General features: G+C 35.4%; 1 protein-coding gene across 1 annotated transcript; it reads left to right on the top strand.

Annotated features, from left to right (window-relative positions):
• The first annotated feature begins 750 nt into the window (after window positions 1–750).
• LOC132271073 (protein ENHANCED DISEASE RESISTANCE 2-like) lies at window positions 751–19,689 on the top strand. The gene is made up of 20 exons (XM_059772337.1): window positions 751–1,189; window positions 4,210–4,284; window positions 4,447–4,500; window positions 4,578–4,693; window positions 6,122–6,252; window positions 6,322–6,368; window positions 6,445–6,545; window positions 11,283–11,378; window positions 11,451–11,515; window positions 11,591–11,662; window positions 15,833–15,979; window positions 16,092–16,390; window positions 16,915–16,978; window positions 17,064–17,239; window positions 17,964–18,065; window positions 18,242–18,292; window positions 18,382–18,525; window positions 18,707–18,802; window positions 19,061–19,162; window positions 19,327–19,689. The coding sequence occupies exons 1-20, from the start codon at window positions 1,046–1,048 to the stop codon at window positions 19,453–19,455; spliced, it is 2,211 nt and encodes a 736-aa protein (XP_059628320.1). The 5' UTR covers window positions 751–1,045; the 3' UTR covers window positions 19,456–19,689.
• Window positions 19,690–19,902: the final 213 nt, after the last annotated feature.

Below are 19,902 nucleotides of genomic sequence, written 5' to 3'. Positions count from 1 at the left end.
ATCAATTTGGGCATAATGCAATTAAGCAAGAAACTCACACATTTGTATTTTTTCCTTGATAAATTCTCTCATGCACAACATTCATGTTATACATCTGTCAAATTATGTATTTTAATCACAACTATATCTTGTTGTAAATTTCAATCAGTCATTAATAATTGTACAACACTGAACATGGAGTATTGAATTCCACTCATTTTTATTTAAGATCATGCAACACCCATATTATACAATAATTAATAATTGTAATTAGAACATAAGTCACATCAAGCGGACCGTAAAAATGACAAAATTAATTTTCAATTAGTGAGAACTGAAGGGAAAATGCGTCTGTAGTATGAGAGCGAAAATGCTTTTAGAACGACACTCATTGAAAAAAATTATGTAACTTATATTAAAATATAGAATTATGTGTAAATTGTCATGACATACAAGTGAGAGTGCCTTGTCATGACAATTATTATTAGTCTAATTAATAAATGAGTTATATGTAAGTTGTCACCATACTTATGACCAGAGTGTCTTGTCATGACAATTATTATTAGTCTGATCATGTATAAGTTGTCATGACAATGGTGAGAGTGCCTACAATTATTATTAGTATGGTTAATAAATGAGCCCATTGGTTTTTGGGTTAAAAAGTAAAATGAAAATGAAGGGCAGTATGGTAATATCGTATTTCAAATTTGTTTATGTGTCAACTTCTGTCATATATACACCAAATTAGTTATATTTGTAACAGGACGGAAACAGAAAAGCAAACTTCGCCGGAAAATCCAAAAAATACTGGTATTCTGCATTGATTCTCTGATTCCCTTCAGGAAGGGATCAGAGGATCATCTCCTCTCACCTTCCCATCACTTTTTTTTCACATAATACACACACACAGATATATGTTTACATGTATACATATGTAATCTCATTCGAGCAACCATCTTGGTTCTTGAAAACTTCTGAAAATTCATAATCTTCTATCATGGATTCAAACATTTTGATATAAGGAAGATTTGGGAAATTGAAAAGGTGGGTTTGTTCGATTTCTCAAATGGGTGAGCCACAAAAAATGGAGGGGTGGCTCTATCTAATTCGTTTCAACCGACTTGGGTTGCAATATTCGCGTAAAAGGTACTTCGTTCTCGATCGCAACTGCCTCAAGAGCTTTAAATCGAAACCCACTACAGACGGAGAGGTATACGAGTCATACCCATTTGCCATTTGCTTTTCTTTCCCATTATATGTGTGTGTGTGTGTTTGTGTATATATGTTTGAATCATGTACTTGTTTGTTAAAATTTTGGTGTTGTTTATTGAGACACAATGTTTGCCTCTTTGATTCTCTGTTTTCTTTCAAGAAAAAATTGTTGGGTTTTTAATTTTAGGTTTTAATCATTCATTTGGATTCTTACACTCGCACACATTGTGGGTTTTCATTGGTATAGCAAGATATTGCTGTTGTTGATTGGCTTTGAAGCTAGGGCTGTTGGTTTTATGGAGTGCTGACATATTCTGCTGTATTGTTGTTGGAATAATCTTCGATTTTTTTATTGAAATTTTCTTCAGTCTGTGTTGCGTTAGAGGTGTTTGGGTCATGTTTGCTTTCAATTTTTTTCTATGAGAATGATGATTACTTCTTCCTTCTGCCTTGTTTTTATTTAATATTTGCATATATTATTGATAGTTTTCCTTAACAATATTGTGTCAAACAGTTGACATACTTAACACTTTGAAAAATATTATATATCTTTGATTTCTGAAAGGAATTGGTAATTATCTGCCTGAAGAAAGAAAGTGCGATTAAAAATAGTTCATTTTTAAAATTTAATATATAAACACTGGTGTTTTAATTTGTCATTTGAATATAGATATTGAGCTTTGATTGTTAAAAGCTCATATCACAAGTGTAGAGGCATGAAAAAAAAAAATGCAACTTGTAGCTACCTAAACTCTTTTCCTTCGAACTTGATCTGTTGTTTATGGATTTGTGTCTCAGTTCAAGGTATGCATGGGCGAAACTAGTAACTACATGAGGACTAAGGGGAGCCATGCTCCCCACACCCCAGCCCCCAAACACACCACCGACAAAAATAAAATAAACGGGCCCCCCTTATGAATATTAAGTTTAAAAATATGAAGAAGACTTAAATTGTGGTCTCCCCACAGCTTATAGAGAAACTTCAGTTTGGTCCCCTCCTAACTTACTTTTGGACGTCCATAGTTTGAGAAAAAAAAGTCAAATAACCCAAGTACATTCTTCTTCTCATTCTATACACTTAAGGGCTATGAAATACTTTGGTTTACAAGTATCTTCCTAGTTAGTTTATATTAAGACTTATATTGTTTTAAATTAATTAAAATTTATATATATTAATTAAACGTTATTTTCATATTAATAGTTCAAATTTCATAGTCCTACTACTAGTTCGGTGCCCCAAGTAAGTTTTTTTGGGGTTCGCCCTGTAGTGATCCATGATCCACCTCCATAGATGGCTTCATGATTTGTAATACAGGGCTAAAAAATGACAGAAGACTGAAAGCACAGCACATAGTACCCAAAAGATGATTTTGGAGAAGCGCAGTTTATATATTTTAATTTCCATGAATACTTATAAAAATATATATTTTAATTTCCATGAATACTTATAAAAATATATATTTTAATTTCCATGAACTTTCCTGACTTAGAAATATAACTTATGTGGAATTTTAAAAGGAAACTTCAGTTTGATGCACACTTCTTGGATAGTGAAACTAATAGATGCAAATTTGTTTGAGGTTAAGGAACTCTTAAACGATGATTACAATGCTGAAAGAACATGCATACCATTGCTGATATGACCTTGAAAGAAGGCCAAGCAGCAAAGACCCTAGGACTGCATCCATCAAAGTAAACTTGTATCTCTTCTGCATAGGAATGGTACTATACTGTTGCAATAGCATTAAAAAGGTGAAATATTATATTGCACTTTTGTAACTTCTTAAACTGATCTATAATATTCAAATGTGGATGGTTTTTCCTTCCTCACACGGATTTTTTAGTTCGACTTGTTAATATTGAGAAATTCACAATGAATTTCTCATAGTGAACGCATATGTGGGATGACAAAATATTATGGTCTAGGATGGTATTCACATGGATAAAATTTCCTCTAACGTATGATGATGTTGATGATGATGAAGGAAACTGGCCTAATAACATGGAAAGTTGGTTGAGCAGCTAACGTGATATAGTTAATAACACAATACTCAAAGAAGATATAACTAAACTTATAAAACTACATGACAAATTTATTAGAGTTGGAGCGTTAAGACTTCGGGAGGCCGGACAGGCATAATAATTAGTCAAAAGAGAAATTACCAGGTATTAGTAAGCATGAAATGGGTATATAGAAATTGTTTCATTTTTCCCTTCCGACACATTGTCGAAAATGAAAGTGAGGAGCACTTTGTACCCTAATATAAGCTAAGGGGATGATGAGGGGGAGTAACCAATGCAAAACAATTAATCCCTGCTTTGCTGTTCGCCTTAAAGATATGCGACAATGTCTATACAGTTATGTGAAAACAGCCATCTAATAGTAAAATTTATATTAATGAAACAACAACAGCTTGGTACAATTATAAAAGCTTGACTGACAAGCATGAAGACAGTTTTGGACCTGATAGAAGTTGCTTTGTGTAAAATAATGCCGCAAGTTAGGTCCATCTTTAGTCTTCCCCTCCCAACATCTTGTATAGGCAGAAGCAATACTGGATAATGGTCTTTTAATGACACAAGCTATCCCTTTAATGTGTGAAGTTCAAAGTTGAAAAAGACCAATGTGCACAAACACTGTGCTAATAAGAATGAAGAAAATCTTCCTTTTTGGCACGTTTTGCTAGGTAATATTTATATTTTTATCCTTTAGCTCGATGAAATTTCTCCTATGCTTTTGAGCTGGCAGTCATGTCCAGAAATGTTGTTTCTTCTCTATACCATTTTATTAAGTTATGATAAAAGCACAGCTGTCAAGCATGAGAATGCAGGTTTGAGTTTGCAGCCAGTCACTTTGAGCACCTGGCACTGATGGTAGCAATGCTCAGTGGCCGCCTTGTTTAAAATGGCAGTTTATTTTTTAGAAATTTATTGGATTACTAAATGTTTCTTTATGACTGTGTTTACAATTCCATAATGGGTGGAAGCACTAAATGAACTTTTTAACCCCTTCATCAGGAGCCACTGAGAAGTGCAATAATAGACTCTTGCATCCGGGTCGCAGACAATGGAAGAGAAAGTTATCATAGAAAAGTATGTAGCTTACATTAATGTCATTTTTTGCAGTACAAAGTAACTATTTGATGGGCCTGCAAGAAAGGAACATATTCTTCTTTTGTACCTACCAAATATGTATATATATATATATATCTTTCTTTTACCTTTTATAGCTATAACATTGTTTACAACTTGCAGGAATACTTTATTTTCACCCTGTATAATACTTCTAATGACAATGATCAGCTAAAGGTGCGGTAGTTCTCTTGTCAATTTGTTTTCCCAGTATAACTATTGGTACTTAGGTCTTGAAATTTCAAACTTTATAGATGGGAGCAAGTAGCCCAGAAGAAGCAGCTAGATGGATCCGTTCTTTACAGGATGCTGCAATTAACCCAGCAAAGGATTTTGTTCCTTGTTCCAAGAGAAAATGGCAACCTTTTAGGTAAATCATGTACCGTCCATCATTGTCATAGATTTTCTACTACATTCTTACAACCTATTTATTGTGATATATGTGGTCATCTTTTGGCATCTCCGACTGGGGTATCAATATTATATAATGTTTATGGACATCTTCAGTATATCCACTTAGTTTTGTCCTTTAAACCTAAGCTCACCCAGCAACATATCACTTTTTGTGTTTCTTATTCCACACATACTCCTGAAAAATGAAGTCGCAGAAAGCAAGCATCATCAAATGAGTCTCTCTTCCTTTTCAAGCATACATGCCCAGAAAGCTTTCGCTTGAAGCTTCTTCTATTGCTACTTATATCTTTGATCATCTTCCTACCCCTATTCTTTCCCATGTATCTCCATATGAGGCTATCTTTGGCCACTAAATATTTTATTTACTACACGCCTTTGGTTGTTAGTGCTTTCCATGTCTCCATCCTTTTTGTGTTGACTTATTCCGAAGTCCGCTTCATGTGTCTTTCTAGGCTATTGTGTGTACCACAGGGGTTATCATTGCCTTGACCCCAAGACTTGGGGTGTTTATGCCACATTTTTTTTTAATGAAGACATGTGTTCCTTTGATTCTGGCTTGTAGTCTTGCTGCATATCCTAGTACTATTTGGCTGGTTGCCCCAATAAGCATTTAGTCATTACATGTTCTTGATTTTTCTGGGTCCCAATCTTATATATTGGGCATTCAAAAAGCAACTAACTGTTTCATGCTCTAGCTTTAAGTATCTGTACAAGATACTTGCTGTTATTGTATATTCTTCAGGATCTTCATGTTTAAATACAGTTTCAACTATCTCTTTGTTCATGACTTGGTCATAACGGATATTTACACGTGAAAGTCGTGTGCTTCTCTGATCAGTTAGCTGACATTTTAAGGCCTTCCATCATATTGTTTTAGCTTTCCATTTAAAGATGAATTAGTTTGTTCAGGATTAATAGCAGAATATGTGAAGATCATATCGAAATCTTTGGCATGTTATATTACAGAGTCACTGGAGATCTTTTTGCCTATTTCCTTTTTATTATGTTCGTTACCTTGTTTCCTTTTTACAATTGTATCCTTTTCATAGTCAGATGAGCAGGCCTATATAACACCCTTTATTGGAAAACTATGTAACTAATGTAAATACCAATCCGAGGGCTCTTCTATGTACTCAAACCTTTAGCACCTTCATAATTAAAGTCTGTTTGCTTTTGAGTTGTCTATTTTTATTCCAGACCCCTTCCTGAATATCATGAAGTTGATATCACAGTTTACGTTTTTTTTTCTTATATTGTGTACTGTGCTCCTGTTGGGAAGGTGGGGGCTTGGTGGATAAAAGTGCATGAATTCTTCCATCGGGTGTGCTTATTTCTTTGTATTTTTTATGACTTTTTACGCTCCTATCTACCCTTGTTCTGACAGATTAAGTGTTTCTAAGAGGATGGCACATAAAAAATCTATAGACTGGACTTCTGAATCATCTGTGCATGTGGATGCGATGACATCTGATGTTATTGCTCCTTCACCATGGCAAATTTTTGGTTGCCAAAATGGTAAGTAGGATCCTTATTTTCCTTGAAAGTGGCCGATACATATATGTTGATATTTTATCACCTGTGCAGGGTTACGGCTATTCAAAGAAGCAAAAGATAGGGATTTCAGTGGGAAGGTAGGTTTCTCTTTCAACTCACCAACCATTGGTTGTGCTGCCTGTTTTTGTCGCTGAAATATATTGCTATTTTCAGCATTGGGATGATCATCCAGCAATAATGGCTGTTGGTGTGATTGATGGAACTTCAGAGGACATTTTCCGGACTCTTATGTCTATTGGTCCCTCCAGATCAGAGTAAGTTTGCTGGATCCTGTTATCCAAATTTTTTGGTTTCAATTCAACAAGAAGCCAAATTATGGCCACATTTTTTGGTTTCAATTCAACAAGAAGCAAATTATAGCCACTTGTCATTATACTCTGATGATAGGACAAATGGTGGGCAATAATATTACTTTTTTTTAATCATGTGTGTCGTGCATATGCACATGCTGGTTTACATCTTTCTCAACAACTCCTCTAAATTCTTTGTGTTTGCAGAGTAAAAAATTGTGGGTTCTACAGTTATACTTGCTGATTTATTTTTTATTTTTTTTATTTTTGTTGTTGTTGTTGTTGTTGCAAAATTTCAATCCAAATGTACAAACCTACTCAAATGTACCTGTTTGATGCAGTTTTGGGTTTGGATTTAGTGCTTGGTGTAGTGTTAAAAGATCAAACTCACAATGTAGATACAATTTTATGTTTTGAAAGTATTGAAAACCGAAGTATTGATAGAAATGATTAGCTTTTCGGGCCTGGGGGAATCTTTAGACAGAAGCAAGCAATTCTATCCTGAAAATGCCGAGGAGGAAGCTATGGGCAAACTCCGATGTCAAAACTTGGGCTGTAATGTGTAAAGTGTCTTGAGTAATTAAAGTACAACCATTGAAGATAAGGCAGACACAAATTTGCGAAGAACACATGTGAAATCCACTTCTTCAATCGCATATGTAGGGCTCAGGTAAATTGAGCTTAGGAAGACTTTAAATGAACTAGATTGATTTTGGAGAGGCTCAAGGTTTTGTTTTAAATGAGTTTTTGAAAATGGATTTTCAAAGTTAAAGGAGTTAAACAATTTTCAAAACTGTATTTTGGACTGAACAACAGAGTGTATCGATTAATAGGTCGATTGATCGAGGGACTGCCTAAAGTTACCGGACTAATATATCAAGAGCATCGATTGAGTGGTCAATTTATGGAGATTTTGGCAGAAGAATGTTTTCCAGAATGCCTCGATCGATCGAAGCTTATCTAGCGAGTGTCGATTAAAGTTTCAATCAATCAAACCCTGAGGACACACTTATATGAAAACTCTTTCAAATCAGAATTCTAAAAGAATTTTACTTGTCATACGGGGGTTCCTATATTGGCTATAATATGAGGTTTTAGAGTCAGTTTAGGGTAGCTCCCAGAAGAGCTTTCAGTTCTTTACATATTATTGAGAGAATTTATATTTTTAGAAAGAAAGTTTGAGAATCAACCTAGGGTTCTTCATGGATTACCATACTATACGTGTTTGAGAGAATCAAGTAAGGAGAATAACTGAAAATTATCTATAAGAGCATTAAGTTGATCAGACGTCACCAGTCGTGGAGATCAGCAGTTCATGGAGTATCAGATTGTATGAGGAGCGAGTTTGTCGATGGATTAGTGGCTGGAGGATATGGGGAAATCTTGCCTGCTTGAGGATATGGGGAAATCTTGCCTGCTTGAGGATATGGGGAAATCTTGCTTAATTTTGAGTCGACAAGGAACTAGGTGATTCTTGGCTTAGAGTATGGTAACTTAGTCTGTAACCTGTTTCTCATATAGTGAATTTTGATCTACCTGGACTAGTTCTCTTGTTATTTTTCCTGTTTAGGATTTTCCACATAAAATATATTGTCTCTGCTATATTTGATTTATTGTTTTTTATGTTTAAGCAATTGCAATTGAGACATGTAATCAAACTATTAACTAAATTGAACACAAAGATTAACGGTTATCTGAAAAGTTAGTTGTGAATTAACATCTATAATACTTATTGATTCCCCTCTGATTTGCTACCCACACTCTGATATATCATAGTCTTGGATGACGATCTTATGATCTAACAATTGGTATCGGAGCATATCGATTGTAGACTCAACAAGAAGTAAGATTTCATTAACAGACACTCAAAAGGGGAACACATCCCAAAATAACTATACAAGAATACAGCCCTCTAGCCTCATACTATCCAAAAATCCATTATACCTCTACAGATATACACATCCTCCTTGTAAACCAAAAAGAAGAGAGCTCATAATATGGCGTTTCAGCACCCATATCGGAGCTTCTACACCATCAAAAGGCTGCCTATTTCTCTCACATCACAAACCCCACCAAGTACATAAAAGACCTGCCCCCCTAACATCTTGAGCATGTCTCCCCACTATACATCCCCTCTTAAGACTCAAGAACCTCCATCACTGAAACTGGCATAACCCAATGCATACCAAACACGACAAAGAACATAGTCCAAATATCCATGGCAATTGGGCAATGCAAGAGAAGGTGGCTCACTGACTCCTCATCCCTCTTACACATACAACACCAATTAACCACGATTTGATGCCTTTACTTCAAATTGTTCAATCTCAAAATCCTGGCAAAAGCAACTGTTGACACCACCTTGAATGGAATTTTGTTCTCTAAATCATTTTCCAAGGAAATGATACCATCTGATCGCCTTGAAGCAGCCGATAAAAGGATATCATTAAAAAAACCCATGCTGGATCCCTCCCAACTCTGCTTATCCTCCTCCTCACTATCCACAACCTGCTGATAAAGCAAACTGAAAAATGCCAGCATTTCATCCATCTCTCAGACCTGCCTCTTGAACTGAAGATCCCATGATAACTGCCTGTTAACAAGATGATAACAGTACGCCACTATGAGGTGCTTATTCACCGAACAATCTCGGAACTAAGCACGTCTATCCCCACACCAAGATATCAGTTTAGAATCAAACTTGTCTCCCGCTTCTCATCTTGAATTGAACATGCTTTGATAGTTCATTCCAACCCTTACGGATGTTCCTTCCAAGACCCGTTCACTCAGAGTTAATCACCTCCTTAGAGTACCACCCTCCCCACTCATTTATAACTTTTCCCTCTATGATCCTCCTCCATAGTCTATCCCTCTCCAACCTATTCACAACCATTTCCCATCAAGGCTTGGTTAAACAAGTTGAATTTTCTTATTCCCAAACTGCCCATCATCAAGGTTTGCACACCATCTCCCTACTCACCAAGTGATATTTAAATTCATCTCTCATCTCCCCCATAAAAAATTCTGATGAAGCCTCTCGATCCTCTTAACTATAGAAGAGGAAATCTGGAAGAGGGAGAGATAATAAGTTGGAAGATTGGTAAGAGTCCTCTTAATGAAAATTAGAGGGCCTCCCCTAGATAAATAACAGAGCATACATTTTGTGCAAAATAATGTGAAATGCCATTTTTGTCTCCAATTCCCTCCCTGCATTCCACATAGGCTGGAGCAGCACTCATTTTTGCCTTCTCTAAGCAGTTTTGGGCTCAGACATTGTACTTAATTGACATGTACCTTGTGATACTGAATTAATTTTAGAAAAAATATTGTGTATTTGAACTCTATGGTGCAATTCACTCATTCTGGACAACTTTTTAATACATTACACTAATACAAAAGGGTTGTTAGGTTTATGTTGGGCTGCTAAATTTAGACTTGCCTGAAGTCAACCAAAGCTTGAGTGGAACAATGTATCGCCAAGTTCCATACCCCTGAAATATTGCTTTCTTAAATCACCAGCACTGGAAGGATGAAGCCAAGAAGGTGAAGCAGAGGTAAAAGGGATGAGAGGTGGTGATAAGCTGCAGGTCAGACCATCAGGAAATATAGGTCCCTGCTGTGGGTTTCAGTTTAAGGTTCAGCATAACAATTGGAATAGCAGTAATTTAAATCAATTTGAACAGACTTTGAAAGTAAGAGAATAAACCCAAAGACAACTTCTTATTGCTACCAAAGAAACATCTTCCTCGAACGCTAATAGAGTGGATAAAAATCTCTGCGCTACAGGGGTTTGCCACTATAATTAATTCACTAGCCAAAATAACCACTCTCAGATAGTATCATTACAAAGCTGCATATAAACTCTAGCATACTTATCCTATGTCACTTGTTTTTAGAGTATTTTACCTCTAAAGTACATGGGCATTTCCTTGTGCTCTAATATGTACACATATAATACAATCACAAGTTCACGACCCCTGACAAAGAGATCTTCAAGTTATTCCTTACACCAATTCTTGACTTAGTTGGAAGTTGGAGTTGCAAATCTCCTATTAGAATCTAGAAAATTCTAAAACAAAAATTAAAGTAATTAATGTCCTAAACAATAACTGTGGTCTTTCAACCCCTTTTAGATGCTCCTGTATTCATAAAAGAGATGTGTTCACTCTTGCTTGTTAAAGTGTATGGTATTTGAAAGGTGCTTGTAGACTGATGGCCACTAATCCGCTGGATGTATTTAACTTTGATGTATGCAATTTATAAGAACTGGACTTGAATTTGATTCACAAGCTGTGCATGTGGCTGCATCTCTTGCCTATAAATGTTTAGGAGCTGCATGTAAATCGAATAAAAAATTAAAATAATACTAAAAAAACTATGCATTACTTTTGCCAAACATGGTGTTGTTTCTCTCCTGTTTTCTCCATCTATATACATGACAGCAGCCATCAAAGCACTGCATTCTCAAGTCTACAAGCAAATTACATTTCCCCCACTTCAAGTTGTTTGTATCATCTCCATGAAACTGTATGATGGGGGAACCTTAGAATTGATTCTTCAACTTCGACATTCATCATCATTGCCAATACCCAACATCAATTGCTATTTCCGGACAAATCTATTTGAATTAGCTCTTTGCATATTGTCTCCCCTGATAATGGAGCATTCTTATTCAAACTTTGAATTGCATGGTATTTGCAGATGGGACTTCTGTTTTTACCGAGGCAGTGTGGTTGAGCACCTTGATGGTCATACAGATATTGTTCATAAGCAGTTATACAACCATTGGCAACCATGGTCAGACTTAAACCTCTTTAAAGAGAATCTACTTTCAACGGGTCATATTGTTTAACATATCATCGTTTGCAGGGGGATGAGACGTAGAGATTTACTGTTGCGACGTTACTGGAGAAGGGAAGATGATGGCACATATGGTACTAATGTTTGAGGAAATTAGGAAATAAAAGCATTATCTTTGCACTAATTTTCTTTTGCTGATTTTATTGCAGTAATTCTGTACCATTCCGTGATCCACAGAAAGTGCCCACCACAAAGAGGCTATGTTCGTGCTTGGCTTAAAAGTAATGTATGCTTTGAATTTTGAAATTGCAAATGCCTTCTTTCCCACCCAATAATGCCAGCTGATTTGCATTTAGAACAGACTATGTGGATGAAACAAAAGAATTACATCAATTATTTAGTATTTTTTCTGTTACATAATGATGTTGCCAATTGAGTGATGTATACTCTTATAAATGATGGCTGCTTTTGGAATTGACATTTTCCTCATCACCTTACATTTCTATTTTTGGCACTATATGCAAATGTATAATGTGTCAAATGTACCTCCCTTGGATTAGATACAATAAAGAATATTCAAGTTAAAGCCAGAAAAGGAAGTTGGGAGAACATTTTTCTAGGTTATGTCGAAATTTTATTGCACACTCTGGATGGTTAGACCATTATTACTGTCAATGAGTTTTCTGGTTCAAAATTAATCTGATTGATAGACTAAAGATCCCTTCTGTAGAGCTCTCCAAACTGTCTTCTGTACTTTTACTGACTTTTAGAAGCTAATGAATTAGTTAAAAAAAATTAAGCCTATCTGGTTAATTAATTTACAGTCCTTTCTGGAATGGTGTTCTGTTGGGTTGTAGTAGCTTTTGCTGCACAGGCTTATTTCTTCACAAAAATCCACATTATGTTGTAACTCAGGTTTCAAATTCTCAGTTTAAACGGCAATCTTGGTCATGTGTTGAATTGGTGTGAAGTCTTGAAATGTTGAAAAATATTTTGAAATTTAATTCATATATTGGAAATCTTCACTTGGGAAAGGGACTGAACTAATTACTGTTTAAAATGTCAAATAAATGGAGATTGGCTTGAAGTTGACTTTTTCCTTCAACAAAAAATGGAAGTGTAACATTTATAGGAAAGGAGTGTACAAGAAGTATGAGAAAAACTTCCAAGTAAGAAGAGAGAAAAAACTACACAAACATAGCTTGAAAATAATAATGCTGGTACCCTACACCCTCCGGACCAATTTGGAAGCTTGAGGCTGGTAAGACTGTAAGAGTGAGATTTTATAAAAATCACTAAAGAAGCCCCGTGCTTCTGCAACGAATCTGCCCTCTGTTGGCCAACGTAGGAGCCCAACTAATACCGCAATTAAGGAGTTTTATGGATCCAAAATCTTTCCTATTTCTTTCATAAGATGATTTTAGGCCCAAGAACCAATGAAACTAGATCTACTTCAGCCCATAATTACATCCCGATCACATCAATCAAGCTTTGTCAAAGTTTCAGAGGGAAGTTAAGTAAAGGCCATCCAAGAGGGCTGAAACTTAACCTTGACTGTTGAACCTGCATCTGACAGTCTAAAATATGTAGCTATTGTGTTCCCAAGTCTTGACATCATTTCATAATACCTCTTCTAGTAAGTTAGTTGGACTACCAAGAGAGCAGCACTCCAGGTTATTTTTCACTCTGCCTCTAGAAGCAGCTAATTATGTATAAAGGAAACAACTTTAGGCTGTGTTTTCAGGAGACCTTCCCCAAAGAATTCTCTCAAAATCATAGCCAAAATCAAACCTTGTGACTCTTTAGAATAAGGAAGCCCAAAGAGAAGGAACTGAATTCCCTCTCAGAGTTCCCCAAATGAGGATACTGTCTTCAAAGATTTAAGATTTTCTTTTAGTCCAAACATCTCAAAATAATTGCCATAACAGCACAGTGCCAGATAATTTTAGCTTGCTTACCTTACTAAAGCTCCCAGAAAATATATCTAGTAAGGAACATATATCTCACCGTTACCAAGTTGATGTCAAGGGCAAAAACCTTTTCTCAAAGAGCAATGAACTTCGGGCAATGGATGAAATAGTAACTAGGGCTTCCATATTACTTTTGCACAGGACCGAACAATCTGGAATAAGGTCATTGTTAGGTCTTTCTAAAAGAAACATCTCATTTGCATTTACTTTCATATGGCCAACGTCCAAACTAATGGGGTTCCGTGGAAGATAAGGAAGCAGAAATAGTATTTGGAAGCGATTGAGCTATTGGGATCTGAATTTCAACCCCTTTCACTGGAGTAGAAGATGAAATCTAAACCTTATAGAAAGGAGAGAAAAATTAAGAAAGCTTATATGTTTTACAATCATTAAGATCGACCAAAAAAAAATTTATTGGGAACGTTGAGAGGACAAATGATTTTGCATGTAAAACTTATGATCCATGTGGTAGTAGGGAAGAGTGGAGGAAGGAATGCGGTTAGGAGAGAAAAAGAAGAGATGGGTAGAGTTTCTACTATATGGTAGGAAAGGAGAACGAAAGGGAAGAGAATAGGAAAGTGCTTTCTTTAGACCTAACATATTCTCTGTCTTAAATTAGGTGGAAAGGAGGAGTTTTGTCCCCTCAAAACAACACCTTCCTTTAACATATAAGGGCATAATAATAAAACAATCAACCCCTCTCTTTCCTCCTCTCTCCCTCTCTCTCTAGAAAATAAAGGGAAGAAAGGGCAGTTTTTTTCTTCCATCCCACCTATCTTTTCTTTCTTTTAGTTTTTCCATGATTTGTACCAAACCTAGCATAAGAAATGGGGCTGGTTGACAATTAGTAAATTTGAAGAATTATGAAATTTATTCTTTGAACATGCAGTTGCTCCAGAAGCACTTCCTCCATTTATCACCAAGGATAAATCTTATACGATGTAGAAGTACAAGTACCTTGAGAGATAAATTTCCAACCATTTCTTGCAAGTTCCTATTTATACTTATTTTTTAATTACTACATTCCTGAAAAGTTGATGTTTACAAAATATCCACAACCATTTGCGCTTTATCCCCCATGACGAGATTACCTTAAGAAGCACATCTTCCCAAGCCTAAACATGGCGGTTTGATGGTTTATTTGAAGTTCTTTCGGAGTTCCTCTTCTAATGACGCTTAGTAGATTACTACATTAAAAGTAGTTTATACTGAAAAAAAATCTGAATAATCAGTAAAAGAGACTTGGCTTTTCATTTGACACTAAACAAGCTTACTTAAAGATAGTTTTTGTATTAAACTTTAATTGAAAATTTCATCCTTTGATATAATTTCATTCAATTTTTTATTTTTTCTGAATGGGGTTGTTCTATAGAAAATGAAACTCATAAGAGTACAAAAGATAATGAGGGCATGCCCTTATTTACAAAATGAGTAGAACCATTTCCAATACACAGCAAAAAAAAAAATATATATATATATATATATATGGGCAGAAGCCAAAGGTAATGGTTACAGAAGGCAAACATTAAGAAGATGGAAATATAGTAACAAAGTCTTGCTGCTGCAACCCCAAAAGTGTCATGCATTCTGAGAAGACTCCTTGCACCACATCTTTATAAAATTTCTTAACTCCATTGTGTAGGGTTGCATTTCTTTGGCTTCAAATAGACCAAATGACTGTCGGGAAAAGGCACTTAAGAAACATAGACTTCAAAGAAGTACCATTGGTGTGAGATAAGAGCCAGTCCACCATGTGTGTTAAAGACGGGAAAATTGGATGAGGACAGTTCGGCATTTCAAAAAAAAAAAATGCTAGTAATTCAGCTCTATAATTTTAATTTTATGCAAACAGCCCCATAGTGTTCCAATTGACCAAATGATGTCTCACACTGTAACTCTTCCTTAAACCAGATCACAGAAACTTACTTTGGATTTTTTTCAAAATGGGTATGTCCTATAAAAAAAGGGACACAAACTAGTGGACATGTGGGCTAAGCACTATTCTATGAAAGGCGAAAATGTTGTTGAATTTTGAAAGAGGGCTGAAAGGATGCCAGATTCTTAGGCTTCTTGTGCAATTTTGTTGCCCAGATCTTATATACTTAGACACTTCATGGTTTTAAAATTTATCAAGGACAGATATGGTTTCTAAATATTGACTGCTTTAGTGGTTTCTATGAGCTGTATGACCAAGTTTCAACAGTTAGATCTTTTATCAGCTTAAGATGCCAGCAATAAGATTAGATGATTTTTATGAACACATAACTGTATTTTTTTCAGTGAGAAACAATATGATGTTATTATTTCACTGTTTTTTTACCACTTGGTTTATTTTTCTGAATCATTTACACTGCTTTATCCTACAATTTCTCTTTGAAAGCTTTGGCCTATGGTTTGGCTGTGTTCGGCCTAGGAATAGTTTTGTTTAGAAGTTTCCTCTTTAGCGATCCCATATTAATGTTAGTTTTTGTTATCATGCAGGTGGAGGATATGTAATATCTCCTGTAAATCAAGGAAAAGATTCAGTTGTAAAACACATGCTTGCTATTGATTGGAAAAGCTGGAAATCTTATGTACGAAAAGCTTCTGTGCGATCCATAACTATCCGTATGCTCGTAAGACTTGCAGGTACCATTCTACAAATTGAAAACGTTGCACTTTTTTTTTTTTTCCGTTAAAGCTTTTTGCAATTGGAAATCTTTTACATGTTATTGTCACTATTACTGTTTTTGTTTTGCAGCACTGAGAGAGCTGTTTAGAGCAAAAGCAGGAAACTATTCCTTTGAATTCTCATCTAGAGAGTTGACAAGAGATATTGGGTCACCTCAAATACAAAAAGAGGATATCAAAACAGAAGTTCAAAATCCTCAAGAGTTTATGAAGATGGAGAAAAATAATATGGAAGATGATCCAGACAAATTTCTTTCAGGGTGTTCAAGTCTCACAGGACTGAATGACGCGGCTGATGAATTCTTTGATGTTCCTGAACCATCAGAAGATGAGCATGATTGGTCTTTGAGTCCAGCATTGCGCTATCAAGTACTTACTTCTCATCAAGCTTGAACTTTTACTATTAAGTAGTGTATAAACAAACTTCAAAAACTTGTGTTGGATTTTTTATTTATTTTCAATCCTTGATTCCACCTTTTGTTTTAGTTCAGCATGATATTTTCTTACTCTGAAGTTCCATTATACAGATATAATTAATGTTTGATGAGAAATAAGAATGGTACATTTCATTGCTTGTACAATTTTTTTAATAAATTCAGAGAGCAAACCCAGATGCTGGAAGCTCTTCTCCATGTTTTAATTTGTATGGGGTGTACTTAACGGATATGAATGATCTTCATCTTCTGAATATATTACTTTACAAACAAAGTATTTTGAGTAGTTCTAAAAGGAGTTTTATGGAAATTTTGATGGTTGTGGTCATCTGATTGTTTGATTATGTTGATTTTTCACTATTTGTTGTCCTTGTTTATGAATTTTACTCTGTAATGTCCTATTATTTATAAGTGCCGCTTTTTGTTTCCTGACATGGTTCTTTACACTGAGATATGCAGGATAAGCACCAACCTAAACTGTCATCTGCTGCTGGTTTTGTAAAAAAATTACATGATCTTGCAGGTGAGCCTTGTTAGGATGATTATGTAGAGCATTATTTTGTGTAGGTGCATGATTTAGATTTGGCTTCGATCTTTTTCATGTGCAGTTCAGAAGAAAGGTTATATGGACTTACAAGAGGTGTCTTGTGAAAACAATGCACCATGCTTCTATGGGTCCACTCTTTCAAAAGATCCTAGTTATAATTTGCCTTGCAGTTGGGCTGCTGCTGATCCTTCGTCATTTCTTATCCGTGGAAATAATTATCTAGAAGATCAAAAGAAGGTTCCCTTTTAATTCTAGCTTTCATTTACAAAAGAATTTTAAATTTTAAAATCCATATAGGAATCTTAAGTTACTAAAGATACCTAATAACCTTAGTTTGACTTAGAGGCTTCAAATATTAAGTAAATTTTATGATTAATGCAGTACACTTTTGCAATGTAAATTGTAGTTATGCGATATCAGTTTACTAGATTACATAACCAACTTGACTTTTTTTGTACTTGTCAAAACCTAGAGATGCTTAGTCCTATCAAAGTTAGCTAACTTTTTCTTTTTCCTTTTCCTTTTTGGCAATTTGGCTAATTTTGTTCGTCTTTCAGTAAATCAATCTATGAATTGCATTATGTTCTCATATTTTGCCCAAGCCTATCTGTCACGCTTGTAGAAGTCCTTGCATGGCATCGTAAAGGATGTTTATAGTTCAGTACAAAGCTTAAACAATTTCCAGAATACTTGTTATTTTTGTATCAATTGGAAAAGAGGCTGTTTGGATACATCAATATGTGTCCATTATGTTTTACAGCAACTAAAACAAGCCTATTTAACTAGTCATGCATGTTTGCTGTGATTGCAGTCATGATCATTTAAGGTGGCTGTCATTTTGGAATGGTTTTCCATAGTATAGGCTTTCCGGGATGCATATTGGAACATCATTTTATTTCTCTCAGCAGTGTTTTTATGGTCCTTGTTCTAAGTCTGAAAATCGTTCGCATCTCTTCACCAGGTTAAGGCAAAAAACACATTGATGCAAATATTTGCTGCTGATTGGCTAAGATCTGATAAGCGTGAAGATGATATTGGTGGCCGTCCTGGAAGCATTGTTCAGGTTTGATAATGGCAGATGTAGCATTCTTTTTTTTAGGTGAAAGCATATGTAACTTTCTTATTATTATGAATTTATTTTATAATCATCTCTGCAAACTACATATGCACATAGAAGACACACTCTTGTATAACTGAACAGAGATTCTCCTTATACAAGTTTTCTTGGTAATTGTGCAGAAATATGCAACACAGGGTGGACCAGAATTCTTCTTCATCATTAACATGCAGGTGACTGTTGCTATTGTTGTTTTCATCATTTTTGTTATATTTTATCCCATAGAATCAGTATACTTAAGGTGCAACATGGTATGAATCAGGTTCCAGGTACAACTACATATGGTCTGGCACTCTATTACATGACGAAAACTCCTTTGAAAGAAACTCCTATACTCGAGCGCTTTGTCAACGGGGATAATGCCTACCGGAATTCTAGGTTTAAGCTCATACCATACATTTCTAAGGTTAGCATAGTAGCATAGGAAGCAAATATGGTTTAAACCACTCTCCATTATTGTGTGAATTACAATTATCTTCGTTTTCACATTGTCACGAAAATAATTCATTTTTCTGGTGTTCTTATGAAAGCCAATATTTGCTGCTCACTTTTGATGATTTGCATTTGTGGTGTGTTTATTCTTTTAGGGATCATGGCTAGTAAAGCAGAGTGTGGGAAAGAAAGCTTGCTTGGTTGGTCAAGCACTTGAAGTAAATTATGCTCGAGGGAAGAACTACATCGAGGTAAAAACAAAAGCATGTTATCATAGACCATGCATTTTGAAGGCATGGTTATAATTATGCCATCACATTCATGCACTAAAAGTAGGTCATTTTCTGAAACCGATATAATTATAAAGCATGAACACGTAAAAACTTGCTACAATGCGAATTAAACATTAACCCATTACTAAAACACGTTACTTTGGTTCTCTTCTATTGGTATGCAATTTTCAGGTTTGTTATAATATGTTAACTGTGTGAATGTGTTGAAATTTCCAGCTTGATATTGATGTCGGGTCATCAACAGTGGCAAGGGGTGTAGCCAGCCTTGTTCTTGGATACCTGAACAATTTGGTCGTCGAAATGGCATTCTTGATTCAGGTAAAGTAACTAAACCCTCGAGATTCATGTTTGTCGTATTGGTCATGACAAAGTTTTACGTTGGCTGTCAAGCTACCTAACGCAACCCTCTTATTGTTCTGGGAAAAGAACATTGTGGCAAAACGGATCATTCAAACATATAACCCTGGAAAAATCTTTTGCAGGGTAACACACAAGAAGAGCTCCCAGAATTCCTTCTTGGGACATGTCGGCTTAATCATCTCGACATGTCCAAATCGGTCCGAGTAACCCAAGGACAGGCCAAAAATGGCGGGAAAAGAGATGAATTGTGATGATGATTTTAACTGTGTGTATAGGTAAATTTTCCATTCAAATCCGAAGATCAATGGGGGTGTCAGCTAATTCTTTGGGTGGGGACAATTCAATTTGTAAAGTTCAGTCGCGTTAACTATGTCTTTTATTCAAATTATATTCTTTGTGATCAGTGTAGATTTTTGTCATTTGTAGTATGAATTCTTCTTCTTAATATTATTAGGGGAAAGTACAAAAATCACCCCTATGGTTTACATTTCGTGCACGTAACACCCTTATGTGTATATAAATCTATATGGTTTTTAAATATGTAAATCTATATTGTATATGTGTATATAAATCTATATGGTATTTAGATATGTTGCAAACAAAATCTTGTTGTAGTCAGTGTGCCGTTAAGAAATGACCGTTAAATAGTCATGTGACATATTTAACACCTAAAATCCCTAAAATACTCTTTTTTCTCT

The sequence above is a fragment of the Cornus florida genome, unplaced genomic scaffold (genome assembly GCF_030987335.1).
Source record: "Cornus florida cultivar Cherokee Brave unplaced genomic scaffold, ASM3098733v1 CherokeeBrave_3.0.0_Hap2_Chr08, whole genome shotgun sequence".
Lineage (NCBI taxonomy): Eukaryota > Viridiplantae > Streptophyta > Magnoliopsida > Cornales > Cornaceae > Cornus > Cornus florida.
Note: the sequence above shows the minus strand (reverse complement) of the source record. Positions and strands in the feature narration are given on the sequence as shown.